The sequence below is a fragment of the Pseudophryne corroboree genome, chromosome 6, assembly GCF_028390025.1.
Source record: "Pseudophryne corroboree isolate aPseCor3 chromosome 6, aPseCor3.hap2, whole genome shotgun sequence".
NCBI lineage: Eukaryota > Metazoa > Chordata > Amphibia > Anura > Myobatrachidae > Pseudophryne > Pseudophryne corroboree.
Genome location: NC_086449.1, coordinates 7,882,799 through 7,899,106, shown reverse-complemented (window position 1 = coordinate 7,899,106; position 16,308 = coordinate 7,882,799). Strand labels below are relative to the sequence as shown.

At 49.7% G+C, this 16,308-nt stretch overlaps 1 protein-coding gene across 1 annotated transcript in view; it reads left to right on the top strand.

The window, feature by feature from the left end:
- The window catches only part of ENO3 (enolase 3), a 10,913-nt gene extending 784 nt beyond the window's left edge, over nucleotides 1–10,129 (top strand). Inside the window, exons 2-12 of the mRNA XM_063930742.1 lie at nucleotides 4,122–4,211; nucleotides 4,750–4,845; nucleotides 5,165–5,223; nucleotides 5,676–5,745; nucleotides 5,866–5,999; nucleotides 6,328–6,550; nucleotides 7,210–7,407; nucleotides 7,518–7,719; nucleotides 8,307–8,415; nucleotides 9,384–9,442; nucleotides 9,665–10,129. Of these exons, the coding sequence (XP_063786812.1) occupies nucleotides 4,127–4,211; nucleotides 4,750–4,845; nucleotides 5,165–5,223; nucleotides 5,676–5,745; nucleotides 5,866–5,999; nucleotides 6,328–6,550; nucleotides 7,210–7,407; nucleotides 7,518–7,719; nucleotides 8,307–8,415; nucleotides 9,384–9,442; nucleotides 9,665–9,734 (1,305 nt within the window). The 5' untranslated portion in view covers nucleotides 4,122–4,126 and the 3' untranslated portion in view covers nucleotides 9,735–10,129. The remainder of the gene's footprint in view (nucleotides 1–4,121; nucleotides 4,212–4,749; nucleotides 4,846–5,164; nucleotides 5,224–5,675; nucleotides 5,746–5,865; nucleotides 6,000–6,327; nucleotides 6,551–7,209; nucleotides 7,408–7,517; nucleotides 7,720–8,306; nucleotides 8,416–9,383; nucleotides 9,443–9,664) is intronic.
- The last annotated feature ends 6,179 nt before the right edge of the window (nucleotides 10,130–16,308 follow it).

Genomic DNA, 16,308 nt, shown 5'->3' with positions numbered 1-16,308 from the left:
ATATGTGATGTACGGGGGCAGATTGGGGAAATAATCTGAGAATCTGCAGATCGTTCTCCTGTGATTGCGGATGTACAGTATGGGGGGACTTTAAGGCTGCAACTGTATCCGTGTCTGATATGTAACCTGCAGCCACTGTGCAACACGTGTGTGTGTGTGATATCTGTGGTTCTATAGGAAGGAGTGTGTGAGTGTGACTGTGCAGGGATACTCGGCTGCAGAGAGGTAACAGAGCAGTGTGTGCGGGGGAGGGGGGGTCGTCGCTGTGACCTTTGCCTGATGCTATTACTGTCCTGACCTTTATCTGTCCTCAGTGACTTCTACATCGCCCTATTTATAGACGCCCTCAGACATCATTAAAATACAGCACGTATCCCTACAGTACTATACCACTGCACTCCCTGTCCTTCCATAGATACTCAGTATCACTATACGCAGAGCGGTGTGACCACTATCAGCGTATACTCGGTATTACTGTATAAAGCCCCCTTGACCCCATACCCTCCTAAATCCTCTTGTCTATTCCCACCTCACCCATCTCTTCAGTCTGTCCCTCTCCTGCAGCGCGGTTCCATCTTTCAGACACGCCCTAGTCTCGCCCATCCTAAAGAAACCCTTACTTGACCCAGACTCCCCCCTCTACCACCGTATCGCTCCACTCCCCTATGCCTCCAAACTCCATGAGAGGATTGTCTATCTCCACCTTACCTCCTTCCTATCAACTCACTTCTCCACCCTCTTCTAGTTTCTGTCCACTCCACTAGAACTGCCCTCCCAAGGTCACGAATGACCTTATCACACTCAAATCCAAGGGTTATTTCTTTCTCCTCATCCTCTGATCTGCCTGGTGCCTCCGACACTGTCACCACCCTCTCCTCCTCCATACTCAATGTTCCATCAGCCTCCATAACTATGTCCTATTACGGTTTATGCCTAGCTCCCCAACTGCTCTTCTACTGTCTCTATCTCTGTCTCCACCTCCCCAATCACTTCCTCTACCTGTAGGTGTCCCCCAAGGGTCAGTTCTTGGCCCCCTTCTCTTTCCCATCATCCCTTGGAGATCCCATCAGCTTCCAATAGCATCTCTACAATGATGCCCAAATCTCCTCTCCCTCCCTCTGTTCTCATTTGCGTCCAACTGCCTGTCTGCCGTGTCCTCTCAGATGTCCCAATGCATCCTGCAACTCGACATGGCCAAGCCCAAACCTATTGTTTCCCTCCCCACACTCTTTATAACATCACCCTCTTTTCTGTCCTCCTATCCACTACTCTCTCTCCATCACTTCCCACATCACGAACATCTCCAGAATCCAGCCCATCCTTACCTCTGATGCCACCAAGACTCTCATCCATGCTCTCATAATCTCCCACCTAGACTTCTGTAACCTTCTCCTTCTGGTCTCTCCACACTGCACAATCTAGTCTCAACACTTCTGCTGCTCGTCTGATGTTCTCTCCCTCCTCAAGGCGTCTGCCTCCCCCTCTGCAACCTGCTTCACTAGTTCCCTATGCCGCTAAGAATCCAGTTCATTCTCCTCATCCTCACAGAACCTTAAACCACTCTTTCTTCACTTCATCTCTAACATATTCCCAATTTACATTCCATTAACCTTCATATGTAAGCGTTTACAAGCAGGGCCCTTCTCCCTTTTGTTCCTCCCTAGCACACCCGCCTCCGCTCTATTCCCCTTCAGCCCCTCAGATTCACCCATATGTTGTGTACAGGATCACCTGGGTCTCCCACTTTCTTCAGTGAGTAATTCCCCGATCCCCAAACACTCGAATTGGGGAAATCCAACATCAGCAAACTGGATTTGTGACCTGCAGAATTTCCCAGATTGCCCGATGGATCACTGATCATCAATGGCTGCAGATTGGTACCCTGAAGTATGGCCCGCATTACCCTGGGCTGTAAGCTTCTGTGCCATTTCTGAAGCTCAATTCTGGGTCTGGCCAAAAAGTTCCCGAGACGCACATCTACTGCTGTTTTGAGAAATGATGCCTGTTCCATGTTTCCCTCTGACAAGAAACAGAGGGGGTAATTCAATTGTTTCCCGCTGTGATTACCCCTAGCAGGCTCCAAAATGGAGCAATTCAATTGTTGCTCTGTTTAGACGCCCATTAGCCGTGGGGGCGACATTTGTTCTCACAGCCTCCTGAGGCGTGAGGTGAAATGTGTGCAAAGAACGTGGTTTGCGCCTCCCGATCTTCTGTCGCTTTGGACGAGTGATTGGGCACACAAAAGCAATTGAATTGCCTGCTAAAGATTTCATGCCAAGGTGAAAAGCGGAACCTGGATCTTTTCAGGATAGAAATATAAGTGGAAGAGCCGGATGTACTATTGCGCCATGGGACCAGGTACATCAGAGTTTGGGATACAGACACCTCGCAGGTCCTGTGTTGGCGGCTAAATGAAACCACACAGCCCGATACCAGTGTCCACTGCTACAGTAAAAGGCAACTCAAGGATCTGGCCCCAGAGGCTGAGTGTGGTCAGGGGCCAGATCCTTGAGTTGCCTTTTACTGTAGCAGTAAAATATAGTATAGCAGTATATATATACTGCTCACAAAAATAAAGGGAACACTAAAATAACACATCCTAGATCTGAATGAATGAAATATTCTTATTAAATACTTTGTTCTTTAGATAGTTGAATGTGCTGACAACAAAATCACACAAAAATTAACAATGGAAATCAAATATATTAACCCATGGAGGTCTGGATTTGGAGTCACCCTCAAAATTAAAGTGGAAAAACACACTACAGGCTAATCCAACTTTGATGTAATGTCCTTAAAACAAGTCAAAATGAGGCTCAGTAGTGTGTGTGTGGCCTCCACGTGCCTGTATGACCTCCCTACAACCCACACAAGTGGCTCAGGTAGTGCAGCTCATCCAGGATGGCACATCAATGCGAGCTGTGGCAAGAAGGTTTGCTGTGTCTGACAGCGTAGTGTCCAGCGCATGGAGGTGCTACCAGGAGACGTGGAGGAGGCCGTAGGAGGGCAACAACCCAGCAGCAGGACCGCTACCTCCGCCTTTGTGCAAGGAGGAGCACTGCCAGAGCCCTGCAGAATGACCTCCAGCAAGCCACAAATGTGCATGTGTCTACTCAAACGATCAGAAACAGACTCCATGAGGGTGGTATGAGGGCCCGACGTCCACAGGTGGGGGTTGTGCTTACAGCCCAACACCGTGCAGGACGTTTGGCATTTGCCAGAGAACACCAAGATTGGCAAATTCGTCACTGGCGGCCTGTGCTCTTCACAGATGAAAGCAGGTTCTCACTGAGCACATGTGACAGACGTGTCAGTCTGGAGACGCCAAGGAGAACGTTCTGCTGCCTGCAACATCCTCCAGCATGACCGGAGTGGCAGTGGGTCAGTAATGGTGTGGGGTGGCATTTCTTTGGGGGGCCCGCACAGCTCTCCATGTGCTCGCCAGAGGTAGCCTGACTGCCATTAGGTACCGAGATGAGATCCTCAGACCCCTTGTGAGACCATATGCTGGTGCGGTTGGCCCTAGGTTCCTCCTAATGCAAGACAATGCTAGACCTCATGTGGCTGGAGTGCGTCAGCAATTCCTGCAAGACGAAGGCATTGATGCTATGGACTGGCCCGCCCGTTCCCCAGACCTGAATCCAATTGAGCACATCTGGGACATCATGTCTCGCTCCATCCACCAATGCCACGTTGCACCACAGACTGTCCAGGAGTTGGCAGATGCTTTAGTCCAGGTCTGGGAGGAGATCCCCCAGGAGACCATCCGCCACCTCATCAGGAGCATGCCCAGGTGTTGCAGGGAGGTCATACAGGCACGTGGAGGCCTCATTTTGACTTGTTTTAAGGACATTACATCAAAGTTGGATCAGCCTGCAGTGTGTTCTTCCACTTTAATTTTGAGGGTGACTCCAAATCCAGACCTCCATGGGTTAATAAATTTGATTTCAATTAATGATTTTTGTGTGATTTTGTTGTCGGCACATTCAACTATGTACAGAACAAAGTATTTAATAAGAATATTTCATTCATTCAGATCTAGGATGCGTTATTTTAGTGTTCCCTTTATTTTTTTGAGCAGTGTATTATATATTATATTTACAGTTCTAATTCTCTTTAAGGCAAGATGTCGATCCAGAAGGTTCATGCCAGGGAGATCCTGGACTCGCGGGGTAACCCAACCGTAGAAGTTGACCTGTATACCGCGAAAGGTGAGTCACTGGCGATGTCCGTATTAATATAAAAAAAAACTTAGAAAATGAGCGACTTAAGATGTGACTATCTCCGACCTCGTTATGGCTAAATGTTCCATTATTTAGCACAAATACAAATATCTAAAAAATATATACAGTATATTATGTTGTAGCTGGGGAAGTCTGCTCCTCGTGGGCCAAGACGGTGGCACTGTATGGGTTAATCCCTCGTGCTGCGGTGCCATTTGCGATGGATATCTGCGCCGTGCGTCCATTGTTACAATATGAATTAAAAGTGCAGGGCTTAGTGTAATTAGTGATGAAGAACGTGTGTGTGAGGACTCGGGCCGCAGTGTGGTATAGTGGCAGCCCCCCACCCCCGCCACCACCATAGCTGGGCACCGGGCACAAGGGAAACACTTGAAACTGGGAAACTTTCTATCACCAGGCGTCTTGTGAGCCAATACTGTAGCGTCACACAACACTCTGCTGTGTCGGCTCAGTGTGTAACAGATAACGTTGGTGTCGGTGAATTTCAGTTTTGTGTCGATTGCAGGTCTCTTCCGGGCGGCCGTCCCCAGCGGAGCTTCTACAGGAATCTACGAGGCCCTGGAGCTGAGAGATGGCGACAAATCGCGGTACCTGGGGAAAGGTGAGTCGCGTAGAGCCTGACGTGTGACACATATGCAATATGTCATGACTGTCCTTCTGCACAACGCGTTTCGCTGGGCCTACTGTGCGTAGAGGCGGTCACCAGACACAACCATTCTGCTCCAACCCCCAAGAGTCTCTCCACCCCAAAATATTCTGCATGCCGAAGCCTCTTTACATGCCAGGCGCCCCCTATGGATTACTCTTATGCCTGTTGGCTATTTATTAAGAAGGCGTGTTTTATGTTAGTGATTAGTACTGCGTGTTGGGGTATAGCGAGCACTGCCGACTATCTCACCCGTCCTGTGCTCTCTCTGCAGGTGTCCAGAAGGCCGTGGATCACATCAACAAGACCATCGTGCCGGCTTTGCTGGAAAAGGTAAATGTGGCGTGCGGTAGGACCTATCGGTGATGGTGACGGTTGTGTCTAGTGTGTGTTCCGCCTCCCTATATTGTGTTGTGTACCATTAGGATAATGCGACGTCTGCCGTTATAGCCAACATGGTCACGCCCCATCTACACGTGTGTGTGTATGCCCCAATTCCTATTGTTACCATAAAAGTACACCAACAAAACATTGAGAGATACCAACCATCCATCAGAGACTGTAGACACCTCAGCTCAATATCTGCCCCCCCATCTTATCTCGTCCCCCTAACAATGTCCTGTGCATCAGACACCCCTTATTGTGTGCAGCACAGAACCAGGCCCTCTGGGTGCGTCTTGCAGTGGGCAGCAGGTGTGGTGCCTCCTCCCTGTGCAGCACAGTAAGGGTTTCCTATGTACCTGTAAGACACACGTATGACTGTGACCTCTGCTCTGTATTCACAGAAGCTCAGCGTTGTGGATCAGGAGAAGATCGATAAGTTAATGCTGGAACTTGACGGGACGGAGAATAAATGTAAGTAATACACGGGAGACTGGAGATGATGAGAGACGGGCGCAGGGCCCCGGGGGCCGCACTGGCAGAGACCCCTTTCCATGTGACTATATATAATATAATATTATTCCTCTTCACCAGCAAAATTTGGTGCCAATGCCATCCTGGGGGTGTCACTGGCGGTGTGCAAGGCTGGCGCAGCAGAGAAAGGAGTCCCCCTGTACAGACACATTGCCGACCTGGCAGGAAACCCCGACATTATACTGCCTGTCCCTGTAAGCATTACTGTCCTCCTCTTCCCGTACTATCTCTGCCCCCTTCTGTTTTTGTCTCTGTCCTCCTCTTCCCCCTACTATCTCTATCCCCTTCTGTTTGTCTCTGTCCTCTTCCCCCTACTATCATGGTGTCTCCCTCTTCTTGTACTATCTCTGTCCCCCTCTTCCCCCTGCTGTCTGTCCTCTTCCCCCTTCTATCTCTATCCCCTTCTGTTTGTCTCTGTCCTCTTCCCCCTACTATGTGTCTCCCTCTTCTTGTACTATCTCTGTCCCCCTCTCCCTGTCGGTTGCCCCTGGTAACAGGAGAACGTTGTGTGTCTCTGCCCAGGCATTCAATGTCATTAATGGAGGCTCACACGCCGGGAACAAGCTGGCCATGCAGGAATTCATGATCCTGCCCGTGGGGGCATCTACCTTCCGGGAGGCCATGCGCATCGGGGCGGAGGTCTATCATAACCTGAAGGCCGTCATAAAGTCCAAGTACGGCAAGGACGCCACCAACGTCGGTGATGAAGGCGGCTTCGCCCCCAATATCTTGGAGAACAACGAGGGTGAGATTGTGAGGATGAAAGATGGGTGTTGTGTAATTACAGTGATTAATTGCGGTGGTAGTGCCCACACACACACACACACACACACACACACACACACACACACACACACACACACACACACACCTGTGCCCCGCACTGATACCCAACTGTGACTGGAACCGGTGGTGTGCCCCGCATGGATACCATGTGTGACTGTGTAACCGGTAGTGTGCCCCGCACCTGTACCCATCTGTGACTGGAACCGGTAGTGTTACCTGTACCCATCTGTGACTGTGCAACTGGTAGTGTGCCCCTCGCACCTGTCCCCATGTGTGACTGTGGAACCGGTAGTGTGCCCCGCACCTGTACCCATCTGTGACTGGAACCAGTAGTGTTACAAGTACCCATGTGTGACTGTGGAACCGGTAGTGTGCCCCCCGCACCTGTCCCCATGTGTGACTGTGGAACCGGTAGTGTGCCCCCCGCACCTGTCCCCATGTGTGACTGTGGAACCGGTAGTGTGCCCCCCGCACCTGTCCCCATGTGTGACTGTGGAACCGGTAGTGTGCCCCCCGCACCTGTCCCCATGTGTGACTGTGGAACCGGTAGTGTGCCCCTCGCACCTGTCCCCATGTGTGACCCCCCTGTATATGAATGCGTCTGCTCGGTCTCCGCAGCGCTGGAGCTCCTGAAGGCCGCAATAGAGAAGGCCGGGTATCCCGATAAGATTGTCATTGGGATGGACGTTGCTGCGTCCGAGTTCTTCCGCAAAGGGAAATACGATCTAGACTTCAAGTCTCCCGATGACCCAAACCGCTACATCTCTGGGGAAGAGCTTGGCAACCTGTACAAGACCTTCATCAAGAACTATCCCGGTAAGAGGAGCACCGGGGTCTGCCCTGCCCCCTGCAGGGTGACAGACAGAAGGGAGCAATGGACTGGTCCCTCCCCCTGCAGGGTGACCCATTACCCTTTCTCCCCGCAGTGGTCTCCATTGAGGACCCATTTGACCAGGATGACTGGGAAGCCTGGAAGAGCTTCTTGTCCACTGTGGACATCCAGGTGGTCGGGGACGATCTGACGGTCACGAACCCTAAGAGGATCCAGAAGGCGGTGGAGCAGAAGGCCTGTAACTGTCTCCTGCTGAAAGTCAACCAGATCGGATCAGTGACGGAGTCCATCCAGGCGTGAGTATCTTATACTGTACAGGGGAACCTCTGTTGCCGGGAGTTACCGCAGGGTAGTCCGCCCCGACTCACTGCTGCCGGGAGACTCTACAAGGTGCACCTACTGCAGTCCTGCAGAGCTGGCGCATAATTCAAGTTTTTTTACAGGTGGATATGACCGTGCGCCCCTTTACCCAGTATGTAACGCCCCCAAACCCCCCCCCCCCCCCCCCTCTCATTTCGGCTATCTTGTGCAGATTTACCAAGCCTTGCAGATTGGAGAGTGCTAAAGTAATCGGCTCCTAACTGTCATGTTACAGGCTGTGTTTGAAAGATGACAGGAGCTGGTTGGCTGGTACATTGCACGGTGATAAAGTATCACTCACCAAGGCTTGATAAATCTGGGCCTACATCTGGGTTCTGTGCGTCTCGGGAGAATGTGTGATCTGTAAATGATCCGTTTCTCCTGTATAATGGAGGGAATTACCCAGAGACGCACGTACACGCTTACATCCTGCCTGCTACATATGTTACCGCGTGTCCTGACATTATATGTGTATGGTTCCTATCTGCCTACCTCTGTAATCATTATATTATCACCTCTGCAGGTGTAAGCTGGCCCAGTCCAACGGATGGGGTGTGATGGTCAGCCATCGCTCCGGAGAGACGGAAGACACTTTCATCGCTGATCTGGTGGTCGGTCTGTGTACAGGACAGGTGAGAGGGGGGGACTGTACACTGGGGGACAGGGGTGAGGGGGCTGTGCACTGGGAGGCCTGGTGAGAGAGAGGAGGGGCCTGGGTGCTGGTGGGCCAGGCGAGAGGCGGGGCCTGGCGAGAGAGGGGTCCTGTGTGCATGGGGGGGGGGGGATACTGATGAGAGAGGGGGCTTTGTGCAGGACAGGTGAGAGAGGGATCTGCACAGGATAGGCAGGTGGGGGGGCCTGTGTGCTGTCGCACCTGGCGAGAGGGGGGGGCAGACAAGAGGGGGGGCGCTTGTGAGAGGGGGCTCTGTGCAGGATAGGCGGGCCTGGTGAGAGATATGGGGGGGGCAGCTGTGTGCTGGGGCGAGAGGGGGGAACTGTGTACTGGGGGGGCCTGTGTGCATGGGGGGGAAGACAGGTGAGCAAGGGGGCTCTGTGCAGGCAGGACAGGTGAGAGGGGGCTCTGTGCAGGATAGACGGGCGAGGAGGCTGTGTACTGGGGTAGATGTGGGGGGGGCTGGCAAGAGAGGAGGGGGCCTGTGTGCATGGGGGGGGGGGACAGGTGAGAGGGGGGCTCTGTGCAGGATTTGCTGACGAGGGGCCTGTGTACAGGGGGCCAGGTGAGAGAGGGGGGGCCTGTGTGCTTTGGGGCCAGGTGGGAGAGGAAGACTATGAACAGCATGGGATTGATGAGGGAGTGTTTGGGCTGTGTTAAGCTCCAGGTGGAGAGGAGCGGTGTTGCCCCCTACTGCATTACCATATTACTGCAATCACTGCTGCTTCTACATAAGTGCCATGTAAGCGATGGCACTTCCAGCCACATCTCAATCTGGGACCCGGACTGTAATCTGCAGCAGTCTGAACCAGATCATTAGACTGAGTCGTTTATGGTGGGACGGGAAGGGGCTGACACCACAGAACAGAAACTCTTCTACCCCAGCAGGGTAAATGCTTTTTTATTAACGCCTTCCTTTCTCCTCAGATTAAAACCGGTGCCCCCTGCAGGTCAGAAAGATTGGCCAAGTACAACCAGCTGATGAGGTAAGTCAGAATCACAATGGCTGTAACGCAGGACTTTCGGCAGGTTTGGGGATGTCCTATAGAAGGGGCAGAGAGACTGGGGAAAGCTATGTCCTGGGAGTGAGGGATACTGGCATATACTAGGAAGGGAGATCCTCCCAGACACTGATACTGCATTTATCCCCGTCTGTAACTGTAACACTATCTCTGGAATCTCATCCATGTCTTCCCGGCTTATTGCAGGATCGAGGAGGAGCTGGGAGACAAAGCGAAGTTTGCCGGACGCAACTTCAGGAACCCCAGGGCCAAGTAAAGAGAGACCTTTCCACACCTGGAACATTGGCAGCATCAATTTCCCAGAACCCTCTGCAGCACCCGCCAACCCCTCCAGAATCCTCTCCTACAGGGACCCATCACCCTGCAAATCCCCACGTTATCTGCCGACTCCTTATAATGTGACGTGCAAGTGTCCACCTGCAACACGGTTACCCCACACACATGTTCAGGGGGCTGGCATCCAGCTCTGAGACATCTGCATTACAAAACAGGAAGACCACGCCTCGCATCTGCACCTCAAACAACATCCCTTGTGTGTAAGCCGATATAATGCCACGCACAGACTTTACTGCAGCACTTTAAGGTACGGCTGTGAGCCCCCAGCACAAATTTCAAAAAATAAAAAAAGTAAATGGGAAAACAAAACACAAATGAGTGATTGTCGTGTTTGGAAAGTTTACTACTCCCAGAGCTCTCTACTATATGGGACGGTATGTGTTGTGCAGAGAGTTCAAAAAGTCCCTCTGCAGTGACTGTGTGCTAAGTAATATGACCACTTCATTAATTTTAAACACTTTGTTACATGAAATAATTAAAACTTGTATCTACTTATATACATTAAGTGTTGAAAGTATTGTCCCTCTCTGGCCTCACAGCTGCACAGGAGACCAGCAGCCAGGGGTGGTGCTCACTGTGGAGGGACTTATTGAACTCCCTGTATAATACAATGAGAGCACTGGTGTTTTATACGGATTAGTATCAAGGCGGGATGTGCTAAGCATCGTATCCGCAATGTGGTACATCCCGCTTCTTATTGGGTACATACTAATCGACTATGTACTTACAAGTCCTGATAAGAGCTGTCCTTTGCGATAGATGGACTTCCAGGTTTAGTCCCTGGGAGTCATTTGGTGCATCATCAGACCAGCCAACGTCTCCAACTTGTGAAGTCACAGAAGGCCAAGTGCTTCCAGCCACAGCCCCTTGGACTCCATTATCCAAGTACCTCTTGGTCCTCTCATAGTTCTTACCCTCTTGTTAGAGATATCAGGTACACTTGGGAAATGATACCTTCTGTAGGGCTGGTCTTATCAAGGGAAGACAGGCTATAAAGGATGGTACCACCTACTATCTTCTCTAAGTGTCTGGGACTAGTGATCGCAGGTGCCCTTATCTTAATGTGATGTGCATTATTAAGGTCCGTGGTTGGGAACCGCTGGAGCAAGGCCTGGGACCTGTGTCCCTCATTAATAACCAGATCAATGGAGGTCATTATATCCTATACTTAGACAAACAAGCAAATCTTTCCTACGGGAAGACCTTGTAGAGGTAGAGACCAGTATACATCATGCTGTAGGTATGCCTAGTCATTATATGGTCTATCTGATATGCATTCCACTGTGCAACATCCCCGGCCTTCACGTATGGCATCTCGCCACAATACTGATGACTGACCACCCCTCTACGGTAAGTGTATGTACAGTGCATCTGGAAAGTATTCACAGCGCTTCACTTTGTCCACATTTTGTTATGTTACAGCCTTATTTCAAAATGGAATAAACATTTTTTTTCCCCCCTGAAAATTCTACACACAATACCCCATAATGACAACGTGAAAAAAGTTTTGAGATTTTTGCAAATTGCTTAGTTTTTTTAATTTTAAATAAATCACATGTACATAAGTATTCACAGCCTTTGATCAATACTTTAATGCACCTTTTGCAGCAATTACAGCCTCAAGACTTTTTGAATATGATGCCACAAGCTTGGCACACCTATCTTTGGGCAATTTCGCCCATTCCTCTTTGCAGCACCTCTTAAGCTCACCTCCTGAGCTATTTAGCTCACTGCACGTCCCTGGTGCACAGCCATTTTCAGATCTCTCCAGAGATGTTCAATCGGATTCAAATCTGGGCTCTGGCTGGGTCACTCAAGGACATTCACAGAGTTGTCCTGAAGCCACTCCTTTGATATGTTGGCTGTGTGCTTAGGGTCGTTGTCCTGCTGAAAGACGAACCGTCGCCCCAGTCTGAGGTCAAGAGCGCTCTGGAGCAGGTTTTCATCCAGGATGTCTCTGTACATTGCTGCATTCATCTTTCCCTCTATCCTGACTAATATCCCAGTTCCTGCCACTGAAAAACATCCCCACAGCATGATGCTGCCACCACCATGCTTTACTGTAGGGATGGTATTGGCCTGGTGATGAGCGGTGCCTGGTTTTCTCCAAACATGACGCCTGGCATTCACGCCAAAGAGTTCAATCTTTGTCTCATCAGACCAGAGAATTTTGTTTGTCATGGTCTGAGAGTCTTTCAGGTGCACGTAGGCAAACTCCAGGTGGGCTGCCATGTGCTTTTTACTAAGGAGTGATTTCTGCCTGGCCACTCGACCATACAGGCCTGATCGGTGGATTGCTGCAGAGATGGTTGTCCTTCTGGAAGGTTCTCCTCTCTCCACAGAGGAATGCAGTAGCTCTGGCGGAGTAATCATCGGGTTCTTGATCACCTCTCTGACTAGGACCCTTCTCCCTCGATCGCTTAGTTTAGACGGCCGGCCAGCTCTAGGAAGAGTCCTGGTGGTTCCGAACTTCTTCCATTTACAGATGATGGAGGCCACTGTGCTCATTGGGACCTTCAAAGCAGCAGATATATTTCTGTACTAGTCCCCAGATTTGTGCCTCAAAACAATCCTGTCAGAGGTCTACAGCCAATTCCTTTGACTTCATGCTTGGTTTGTGCTCAGCCATGCACTGTCAAGTGCACAGGTGTGTGCCTTTCCAAATCATGTCCAATAAACAGAATTTACCACAGGTGGACTCCAATTAAGCTGTAGGAACAGCTCAAGGATGATCAGTAGAAACAGGATGAACTGAAGCACAATTATGAGCTTCATGGCAAAGGCTGTGAATACTTATGTACATGTGATGTCTTATAGGCCCTACACACTGGCCGATTTGTTTGAAAGATATGAACGATCTCGTTCATAAATGAACGAGAACTCGTTCATATCTTTCAGTGTGGAGGCTCCACGCTCGTTCATCGCTGGTCCCCCGTCGGCTGTGCATGCAGGCCAATATGGACGATCTCGTCCATATTTGCCTGCACTTCAATGGAGCCGCGTGACGGGGGGAGTGAAGAAACTTCACTCCCCCCGTCGCCGGGTCGCTCGTCGGCCGTATCCGCCGTCGGGCAGCTTGGCGGCGGATCGGCCAGTGTGTAGGGCCCTTAAGTTTTGTTATTTTTAATAAATTTGCAAAAACCTAAAAAAAAAAAAAAACATTGTTCACCTTGTCATAGTGGGGTATTGGGTGTAGAATTTTGAGGGGGGAAGAGAGAGTTTATTCCATTTTGGAATAAGGCTGTAACATGGCAAAATGTGAAAAAAAAGTGAAGTGCTGTGAATACTTTCCGGATGCACTGTACCCCACCAAACACTTTCCCATCCAGCATGTACTCACAGTGATCTAAGGCAGGACCAGGCTCAGCTCGGGGGATCAGCGGTGTCCCAATGACAGACCTACACTGACTAGGTAGACAGTCACCAGGTCAACGGTGCATAACGTAGACAAGTTCAAAAGGTTGATAGGACACTGGTCGACACGTTTTTGTGGGGGTTTTTTTTACATGTTTTCCCATTGTTTGCTTGCTTTAGAGAGGCCACAAGGGTCTACGCTTCTACGGATGGTGGTCACAGAACATGAAATATACAAGATTTGGACAAAAAAAAACACCAAAGTCTGCCATGTGTGCGTTGACCACAAAGAGGGGCATCTATGCTGCCAATACCCTAACACTGCACAGGGGCTGCGTCCGCGTCACATTGCGGTGCCCAATCCCACGAGGGGGCACACCCAGCGCTTCCGAACCTCTAGGATCAGCGTCAGAGGTGAGCGGGATTATCCTCCTGCCACTGAGGACAAGTCCCTTAATAACCAGACTGTCTACACTGGGACAAGAGTATGACCTATGTGGTATTTATTGCCTGACTGACTGAGTAACATATGCAAGTATCCACTGTGACCAGCAGGTGGCGCCCTCACCCTATGTATTCAGCAGGGGTGTTTGGAAAGTTCAGTGATTCTATACACACTCTATAATAATAATAAAATAATCATTTATATATAAAGGCGCTGTAGTTACTAGCAACATAACCCATTGGGTAAATAAAGCCTGCATCATAGGGACACATACGGACAGAGAGTGACCAGACATGTGACGGAGGGTAGAGTAAGAGCAGCGGAAGGAAACCTTTTCCCATCAGTGTTAGAATCTAGTTAAGCCCGTTCTGCAGACTCCACCACATGCTCCTGTACTCGCTATGGTGGTCCAGGGTGCCATGAGAGCTCAGGCTGTAGCAAGAGTGGGCAGCAAAGACACACCGCCGTACAAGCTCCTGCCATTATCTGGAGTAACCATGCATGGGTAAATAAAGGAGCAGGGGTATTTAGTTACTCAGAACAGGTTGGATAAAGACCCCATTGGGGGCCTAGATAAGAGACTGGTGTTTGGGGCCCCTTAACACCTTCTGTTAATTTTTAAACAAAAAAAATCGGAGCCCCTGCTGGGAAAGGGTGCTCTAGGCTGGAGCCTAGAATGTGTAATAGATTATCCAACCAGTCCTATGACCCCTCTCCTGAGGGTCAGACAAAAAGGAAACACACAGAAATAGGTAGGGAGAGTTTGGGGTCCCGGAGGGGTGCGTAGGCAAAAGGATTTTACCACTGGGTTCTAGGAAATATGAAGGGATGTCAGCATTTGCCAAAAATGAAGCAGCATTACATCGGCAGATCACAGAGGATCTTGTAGCCCTGAGAACGGATTACGGCGGGGATAGATGGATGTGAGAAATGCCACCTACAGGAGGTTGCAGTAGTCCAGGCGGGAGATGATCAGGGCATATATTACAACAGTATACATCTATATGTGCAGGTAATGGTCCGCTTACCCACACTGGAGGGTCAGACCCGTTATTTAATATATCCTAATGCAAAAATCAGAGGAAAAAAGTGAGGAAAAATAGGATTTTGGTACTTACCAGGTAAATCCTTTTCTTTGAATCCATAGGGGGCACTGGAGTACTCTTGGGATATGGACGGCTTAGCAGAAACAAAGGCACTGAATATTTAAATTTAGACCTCTCCACCCCTCCATATCCCAGAGTACCTCAGTGTTTTTTACTGAGCCGAACAGGAACTATAGAGAGGTTGACAATGGAGAATTACCTATAACATAACGGACAACAACAAAGTTGACATATAACGTTACTGACAACAAAACAGTTGACACTATAACCGATAGAACTTGATAATTTGAACCAGTCGGTGAGAGTGCGTTACCATAAGATCCCCTGAGCTTACCACAAACCAGGTAAAACTGCTCTGGGTGGGCGTCCAGTGCCCCCTATGGATTCAAAGAAAAGGATTTACCTGGTAAGTACCAAAATCCTATTTTCTTTTTCATCCACTAGGGGTCACTGGAGTACTCTTGGGACGTACCAAAGCGTCCCCTGTGGGCAGGAGAGCTGTTTGACACCTGTAACACTAGACGGCCAAAGCTAGATGCTGATGCCGCAACCGTATCAAACTTGTAAAAGCGCACAAACGTGTGCACTGATGACCATGTAGCCGCACGGTCAAGCTGCGTCGTAGAAGCTCCACGACCAGCTGCCCATGACGTTCCCACAGAACCTGTGGCATGAGCTATTACTGATGTAGGCGACTGTAACCTAGCATTAAGGTAAGCCTGGAATATAGTCAGTTTTATCCATCTGGATAAGGTCTGCTGAGAAGCTGGCCTCCACTTGGCAGCATCATAGAGAACAAACAACGTATCCGTATTACGAACTGTAGACGTTCGGGACACAAACGCGTAATGCGCGTACCACATTCAGAGTTCCAGAATGTGCTGTCAACACAGGAACTACTATTGGTTGATTGATGTGAAAAGATGACACTACCTTTGGTAAGAAATCGGGTTTCGTCCGAAGTTCCTCTCTGTCATCATGAAACACCAAATACGGTGGCTTGCATGACAAGGCACCCAAATCTGAAACACGCCTTGCCGAAGCTAAGGCTAGAAGAAAAATTGTTTTCCAAGTGAGAAACTTTATATCCACTTGCTGTAAGTGTTCAAAATATGAAGACTGTAAGAAATCTAAAACCAGATTCAAGCTGTAGGTGGAATGAATGGAGGCTGAACTCTGAGGACACCTTGGAGAAAAGGTGTGTAGAGACGGCAATAGAGCCAATCGTCTTTGAAAGTAAATTGACAAAGCAGATACCTGCACCTTTAGTGTAGATAAACGCAGTCCTCCATTTAAACCCGTCTGTAGAAATAACAGAAGACGGAATAACTGGAAAGATGATGTCGGAAACTGCCGAGCTTCACAGCAACCTATATAGGCACGCCAAATTCTGTAATAATGAGCTGCCGTAACCGGCTTCCTAGCTCGTAACATGGTTGGTATATACTGTAATGCCCTCTCTTCTTAAGAGGGCGGTCTCTCCAACCACCCCGTCAAACGTAGCCACGCTAAATAGGGGTAAAAGAACAGACCCTGTTGTAACAGGTCTGAACGTAGTAGGAGCGGCCAAGGATCGTCTGCGAGTAGTC